At 49.8% G+C, this 7706-nt stretch overlaps 1 protein-coding gene across 2 annotated transcripts in view; it reads left to right on the forward strand.

Annotated features, from left to right (window-relative positions):
- The first annotated feature begins 2077 nt into the window (after window positions 1–2077).
- The window catches only part of anapc2 (anaphase promoting complex subunit 2), a 9697-nt gene continuing 4068 nt past the window's right edge, over window positions 2078–7706 (forward strand). For both annotated transcript variants that reach the window (XM_017438304.2, XM_017438305.2), the window contains exons 1-13: window positions 2078–2397; window positions 2793–3042; window positions 3262–3583; window positions 3714–3846; window positions 3918–4191; window positions 4455–4574; window positions 4662–4779; window positions 4861–5039; window positions 5121–5262; window positions 5350–5425; window positions 5952–6155; window positions 6369–6501; window positions 6765–7006. In XM_017438304.2, coding sequence (XP_017293793.1) covers window positions 2299–2397; window positions 2793–3042; window positions 3262–3583; window positions 3714–3846; window positions 3918–4191; window positions 4455–4574; window positions 4662–4779; window positions 4861–5039; window positions 5121–5262; window positions 5350–5425; window positions 5952–6155; window positions 6369–6501; window positions 6765–7006 — 2292 coding nt within the window. In that variant the 5' untranslated portion in view covers window positions 2078–2298. The remainder of the gene's footprint in view (window positions 2398–2792; window positions 3043–3261; window positions 3584–3713; window positions 3847–3917; window positions 4192–4454; window positions 4575–4661; window positions 4780–4860; window positions 5040–5120; window positions 5263–5349; window positions 5426–5951; window positions 6156–6368; window positions 6502–6764; window positions 7007–7706) is intronic.

A 7706-nucleotide genomic window follows, 5' to 3' on the forward strand; every position in this document is an offset into this window, starting at 1 on the left:
GTGTGTGTGAGTGTGTGTGAGTGTGTGTGAGTGTGTGTGAGTGTGTGTGAGTGTGTGTGGGTGTGTGTGGGTGTGTGTGAGGGTGTGCGATAGAGGAAGAAACAAACCTGCTGATCGAGGCTCAGAGTCAGAGAGAGGCGGACAAACTGAGACACCGAGTCCTCCGCGGTGGACGGGTACAGAACCAGGCTGATGTCCCAGGACCTGCAAGAACACGGCTCATTAAACACACACGTACTTACAGATGTGTGTGTGTGTGTGTTGTTGGATGATCAGGTGTGTGTTTGTGTTTAACAGCACAAACTGATTTGAAAAACAACAAATTCGCTGAATTCTGGAGCTTTCAGGAGCTCAGATTAACTGAAAAATAGTTTTTATTTCAGCACTTTGTTCATTTATAACATGTTAAAATCAAATAATTGTTACTGAATATCAGTTTGATTCTTTAGTTTCTTTGTGTGAAATCAAAATGTTTAACCTGAATAAAACTAAGAAAATCAAACTTTCGTCCTTTATGATGGTATTTCTTAACAGAAGAAATATTAAGAAAGAAAATGAGAGAAACGTGAATTAATTTGAGTTTATTAACAAACGTCAGTGGATAATGAACAGATTTCCTGGACAAAAGTAAAAAATATTTCAGATTTATACATTTTATAAACAATATTTTCAGCTTTAATGGACTTAAATCAAATGAAATGTGAAAAAAGGCTTTAAATAAAATAAATTTGAATGTTTCTATAAATTGGTCATTCTCATTTGAAGGTTTTGTGCTGTTTTAGGTATTTTACTTATTTTGTATAAATCACATTCATGCAAAGATTTAATGAGCAGATTTCCTCACCCGTCCTCCCCCCTGTCCACCTGTAGGTCATCCAGGTAGATGGACTGCAGCACCTCGATCTCAGACTGAACACTGAGCACAAACCACAACAACAACAACACAACAACAAACTGTGATTTTCCATTTGTTTACTGTCTTACAGCCTAGCCTGTTAGCTTCCCGTCAGCTAACTCCCACACCTGCGACCTTTCATCGCATTTTACTCAGAGAATTGCGGGTCTCGGTGTGCGGGACGTGCGGGGTACAAACCGCAGCGTGTCATGAGTAATTACAGCAGAAAATTCTGACATGTTGTCAACAAACTCACTCGTACTCCGCCGCCATCATGATGCTTCTGCTGCTAGCTGCTGCTAGCTACTGCTAACCGGATGTAGCATCAAAATCCAGAACGTCAAAATAAAGGTTTCGAACCAAGAAAATGCCGCTTAAAATCACGCTATGACAAAATTCAAACTAAAACCATGAACTCAGTAAAATAAAAATCCCCAAATACATATACATTTAATATAAAAGAGTATTTTCGTTGTAACCTGGTTTGACTGTTTTTGAAATATTTAAGAGTGTCGCCCTCTAGTGGACACAAAAAGCTTAACCGCGTTTACGTTTTTATTTATTTTTTTATTTTTATTTGCAGCGGTTTTTACTACTCATACGTTTTTAAGTAACAATATTTGTAATTCATGGAGTAAACAGATGATTTTACTTTCGATTGTAACACAGTAGTTTGTATTTGACAATTTAAAACTACGTTTTGTATGGTTTGGAGACAGCGGGACTGACAAAAAGACAGGAGACAGAACAGGAAGTGTCAGAGCTGAAGATGTTGAGGTTCTCCTTGGGAGGGACAAGGATGGGCAGGATTAGGAATGAGGTTCTCAGAGGTCCAGCACAGGTTGGAGGACTGGGAGATAAAGGCTGAGATGTTTTGGACATGTGCAGAGGAGGGACAGAAGGATGTTAGAGACAAAGAGGACATATACGGATGCAGTTAGAGAGGACATGGACGACAGAGGACACAGAAGACAGAGTTTGAGTTTAGACTGAGTACTGAAATATGTACGAAAAACATTTCCATCTAACGGCAGGAGTACGAAATACAGGTACTTTAGAATATTTTACTTTGAAAAACTGTAACCGGACGTTGCGATACCCTGAAAACCGCTAATTTAATTCTTCTTGGACAGTTGTAGTCCAACATTGTCCACCAGAGGGCAGAACTAAACATTCAACACGGGTTTTCATCATGTAAATTTACTGAAGAAGAAGTAGAAAACCCCGCTTTAAGACGTGAGGGTTTGTGAAGTTTTATTGTACAATAATTATACAACGATCTTACTTATTTTAAACAATAGTTTTTAGTATATTAGTTGAAACTACGTGTGTAAATACCGGAACAACGCGCTGCAGTAAAATGTTGGTTGCTGGTTCGGGGTTTGTGAAGAAAGTGCCTTAAAATGGAGGAAATGTTGATGGAATCGGACCCGGTGGAAACATCCCGACCCGAACCGGATCACCGGGTCGCCAAAGCGTGGGAATCCGCCACCGCAGCTCTGGTAAGTGTGGTCTGAGCCCCGGAGACGAGCCGTGCCGAACTCCATTCAAAAACCGTTAGATTTAAGGCTTTTTGCTGCAAATACCGAGTTATTTTTAATTAGATTTAAAAAATGTCATTTTTAACAGAGAAACAGAAACATGCTGTTGGATTCGGCTGATATTTGTTGATCTCACCGTGTTTGTAATTATTATTTGATTTTAAAATCTTGAGTGGTCAAAGCGAAACAAATCGACTTTTCAAAATAATTCACACGTTTATTCAGATCAACCACAAAAACGTGATTTCAGATTAAAAGCCAATTTGTTGAAATGTTTGCTCCATTCTCCACCTGAAGCTGACGTCCTGTAGTTTGTGATCAGAGAAGGTTCTGCTGGTTCTTGTGTTCATCTGTAGGTGTCTCCTGGATGTTCGGTGTCAGATCAGAACCTCTCGGACTCCTTGGTTCTGCTCGGCAGTCATGGTCTGGACCGGATGCTCGGCGTCTGGCTGCTGGAGACTCTGCAGACCCGTCTGTCCTCCTCGGTGGTTCCAGAGTTCTGGTCCGGATTGAAACAGCCTGAGAACGAGCTGGAGGAAAGAGACCGGGCCTGGGTTCTCCTCACCGCTTTCAGGACTCTGCTGGACCGCCTGGAACCTTTCCTGGGCAAGTAGAACTGAGCAAGTACTGTTCACAACTTCAGAACCAGTCCACATTCCTGTGTGGTTTCCCCCGAGACATCCAGATGTTCAGATCGGTGGTTCTCCAGATGTTCAGAAGGTCTTAAAGTTCTGGATCGGAACATTTGCTCAGTTCTTCTCAGAGTTTGTCGTTTGGTTCTTGTTCCACTCTTCCTCCTTGTAACGGCTCGTCTTCCTCTCACAGGCGGTCTGGGGAGGCTGGGGGCGTGGCAGGACGACGGCCGCGGCGGTCTGAGCGGTCCGGGCCCCAGGGCCCTCCTGGACCGAGCCTTCACCACCATCAGGGCCCTCCTGCTCTTCTCCCCTCCCCCCGTTCTGCAGGAGCGAGTTCTGGAGTTCTACAGCCGGACCTTTTCTGTCTACATGAGCCGGGAGGGGCGCGGCGAGGACGGCGCCGAGGTTCCGGACGGACCCGACAGAGGGACCTGCCCGGGCTGTGGGGTCCCGGTGCTGCGGTGCTGGTGTCAGGAGGCCCTGGAGCAGCTGCAGGAGCTCAGCCAGATTCTGTGAGTGTCCACCTGGATGACTGCAATGTTCCGGTGGGTTCTGGTGGGTTCTGGTGAGGTCAGGTGGGGTCAGGTGGGTCCCGGTGGGTTCTGGTGGGTTCCGGTCCAGCAGCTGTCTGTGTGTTTGCAGATGGAAGCTGCAGCTCCTGGAGTGGGTCAGCTCCGAGTCCATCACCTCCATCCTCCACAGGCTGATCGAGCAGCGGATGGAGCAGAACTGCCGGGGCGAGTACGAGCGCTCCTTCCTGCTGGACTTCCAGGAGGTAAAGAACGCTCCTCAGAAGCTCTGCCTCTTTTCCACCTGCTGGTTCTGAACCTGGTTCTGTTGGAGCAGTGGTTGGAGCTGGTCCTCGGCTGGCTCAGCAAAGTGTTCTCCAGCGAGGGGGGCGGAGTCGCTCCGATCCTGGCGGCTCCCGGTGGTCTTGGTGGTTCCGGTGGTCCTGGTGGTTCCGGTGGTTCCGGTGGTCCCGGTGGTCCCGGCGGTCCCGGCGGTTCTGGTACCCAGCCTGTACAGTCGGTGATGAAGCAGTGGAGGTGCCACATGCACCACTTCTTCTGCAGGATCTACGTCAACATGAGGATCGAGGAACTCTTCAGCATCATCAGAGGTGAGACTTCAGGGACCGAGACCAGAACCAGAACCAGGAAAGCACAGGCCCAGATTTCTTTAGCTCTTTGCAGTTCCTCGTTGGGGACGACTCTCAGCTACCACCACTCCACATTTTAGCTGCTCTGCAGACGTCTAAGGCCAGGTAGCTGTGGCGGCCATCTTGAGTCAGATTAAGACGTTCATCCATGATTCCTGTCTTTAAATCAGGGCGGCGGGCGATCATGTAAAGGAGGTTTTACTCTGTTTGTTTGTTTCTCCCAGATTTCCCAGAATCCAAAGCTGCTATCGAGGACCTGAAGTTCTGCCTGGAGCGGACCAGCCAGCGGCAGCAGCTCCTCACGTCGCTGAAGTCTGCCTTCGAAAGCCGCCTGCTGCACCCGGGTCCGTCTCTCCACCAGAACCTCGGCAGGAGGAGGACAATCGTCGTGGTTCTCCTCGGAGCAGCAGTTTAATGTTTGTCTGTTTCAGGTGTTCACACGTCAGACATCCTCACGGTTTACATCTCAGCCATCAAAGCTCTCAGAGAACTGGACCCGTCCATGGTGGTTCTGCAGGTGGCCTGCCAGCCCATCAGAAGGTACCTCAGGTGAGTCCGGTTCCCCGGGTCCCCGGGTCAAAGCCGCAGTGTTCAGGTGAGAGGAGGTGAAGCCGTCACGCTGCCTTTCAGGACTCGGGACGACACGGTGCGGCAGATCGTGGCCGGACTCACCGGAGACGCCGAAGGCTGTGCCGAGCTGGCCGCCGAGCTGTCCCGCGGCGACCCCGTCACGCTGGAGATGCAGGACAGCGACGACGAAGGCAACGACCCCGAGGACTGGACTCCGGACCCCACGGACGCCGTGCCGGGTCAGTAAACGCATCGCGTGTCCTGAAGCCAAGTCGGCAGGATTCCGCTGACTTTTTGTTTGTCTTTTGTGTGTTTGTCAGATAAAACGGGCTCGAAGCGGCGCTCGTCTGACATCATCAGCCTGCTGGTCAGCATCTACGGCAGCAAAGACATCTTCATCGACGAGTACCGAGCCGTGCTGGCCGACAGGCTGCTGCACCAGCTCAACTACAACACGGCCAAGTAGGCGCCGCCGGCCGGGTCCGGGGCCAGGTCTTCAGCTGCGAGTCTTCGGCTGCTGCTGGAGCTGATGCTTGTGATGTGTTTCAGGGAGATCCGGAACGTGGAGCTGCTGAAGCTGCGCTTCGGAGAGTCCCACATGCATTTCTGTGAGGTCATGCTGAAGGTGATGTCAGGAAAAACTTACAAATCTTCTAAACTCAGATTTTATTAGTAAACATGTGAATCTGTTAAATGTTTAAACTGGGAAGTTGTATCTTTCCTTAAAAAAATAATTAATTTAGACTCTGACGGCAGCAACACATCTGTAAAAACATCTGGAGGAGCTTTTAGGAACTGATTCAGTTAATCCTCAGCTGGGCAGATGTTCACCAGCTGACAGGAAGTGTCTGAGAACACAGGAACACTTTCAGAATAAAGGTCCTGAATGAAAAGAGAAAACAGGCCAGATGTGAACAGATGTGTCAGCCTGCCTCTCTGATGGTATGGGGGTGCATTAGTCCAGGTTTTAGAGCAACATCTGCTCCCATCCAGGACTGATGAACAACATTCAGCAGCTGCTGTCCTCAGGTCCAGATGTTTACAGAGGAGAACATCTGGAACATCTTTAGGACGTGAATAAAATTTGGGTTCAGGAGATTTGTAAATCGACTCGGTGTGTTCACATGTCGTGGTGCATTCATGTCGTGTAGGACATGGCGGACTCTCGCAGGATCAACAGTCACATCCGGGAGGAGGAGTCGAGGCTGAGCGAGGACGAGCAGCCGCCGCTCGCTCTGTCCGCCATCGTCCTGTCGTCGGAGTTCTGGCCGACGCTGAAGGAGGAGAAGCTGGAGCTTCCTGCTGTCGTCTGTGGGGCCATGGAGGCGTACACTCACCGCTACGAGAAGCTGAAGGTGCTGATCTTCGCTCTGCAGACGCTCTGAAGGTCCTTCAGCAGATTTCATCTCTTTGTTCTGAACCTGTGAAAAACAGGAAAGCGCTGGTGGGATTCTGAAACCAGAACCGGAGCTGAGAGCTGAAAGACCTTCAGAACATCTGGAGAACTGCTGATCCATGAAACAGCTGCTGTGTGTTTTTGGGAGATTTAGGACGTTTGAATCTTTCAGGCCATGAGGACCCTGAGCTGGAAGCCCCACCTGGGCTCCGTCACGCTGGACGTGGAGCTGGAGGACAGAGTCCTCACCAACCTGTCCGTGTCGCCTATCCACGCCGCCATCATCCTGCACTTCCAGGACAAAAGTAGGACTCGTTAAACTTTGAATTTCACTGTTAGTGGGACGGTTTCCTTCAGAGAAATGTGCGCAGTCACATCTTCTTATCGTTGGTGGTTTCAGTTCTCCTAAAAGAAATCAGGTCTTTGTTTAAGGATGAACATAAGTTGGACAATCTGGTGACTCAAACTTCCTTCTTCAGGTCTCCTGCAGTTAAATAAATGAAGCAACTTTATTGTTGCCTAACTCAGGCCTCTGCGTCCGTCTCATCGTCCCTCTGTCCTCCGACAGGTTCCTGGACTCTGGAGGAGCTGAGTGCCAAGCTGGGCGCCCCGAAGGAGCTGGTCCACAGGAAGCTGGCTCTGTGGCAGCAGCACGGCGTCCTGAGGGAGGAGGCCGGCGGGCGCTACCGCGTCCTGGAGACGGGCTCGTCCCGGGAGAAGCTGGACCGGGGGGTGATGCTGATCGACAGCGACGAGGAGAGAGACTCCAACACCACCACCCAGTCGGAGCAGAGGGAGGAGAAGCTGCAGGTCCGCACGCCTCCGCCCTCGGTTGTTTCCCTCGACCTTCTGCTGGCTGCAGAACATCGAAGGAAACGTTCAGCTAAACACTCAACATCCAGTTTACTGTGGAGGGAAATCTGCAGAAGCAGATATTAAATATTGTTACGAATTCTTCATCAGTCAAATGATGATGACAGATTCAGGCTTCTTTAAACTTTCAAACTTTCCCTAAAAGTGGCTGAAACCAGAGAGTCTGGATCGCTGACCGACCAGAATACAGGAAGTCTGGATCGCTGCAGGGAAAACGGGAAGAGATGAGGACTGGATCAGGGGTTCTGGATCCGGAGCTTCGGATCAGGAGCTCTGGATCTGAAGCTCCAGATCAGGAGCTCTGGATCCGGAGCTCCGGATCAGGGGTTCTGGATCAGGAGCTCTGGATCAAGAGCTCCGGTCCTGAAGCTCTGGATCTGACGCTCCAGATCCGAAGCTCTGGAGCCGGAGCTTCGGATCAGGGGTTCTGGATCAGGAGCTCCTGATCAAGAGCTCCGGTCCTGAAGCTCTGGATCTGACACTCCAGATCAGGAGTTCTGGATCCAGAGCTTTGGATCCAGAGCTCCAGATCAGGGGTTCTGGATCAGGACCTCCAGATCAGGGGTTCTGGATCAGGAGCTCTGGATCTGGAGCTCTGGATCTGACGCTCCAGATCAGGAGCTCTGGATCCGGAGCT

This window comes from Kryptolebias marmoratus, linkage group LG12 (assembly GCF_001649575.2).
Source record: "Kryptolebias marmoratus isolate JLee-2015 linkage group LG12, ASM164957v2, whole genome shotgun sequence".
Lineage (NCBI taxonomy): Eukaryota > Metazoa > Chordata > Actinopteri > Cyprinodontiformes > Rivulidae > Kryptolebias > Kryptolebias marmoratus.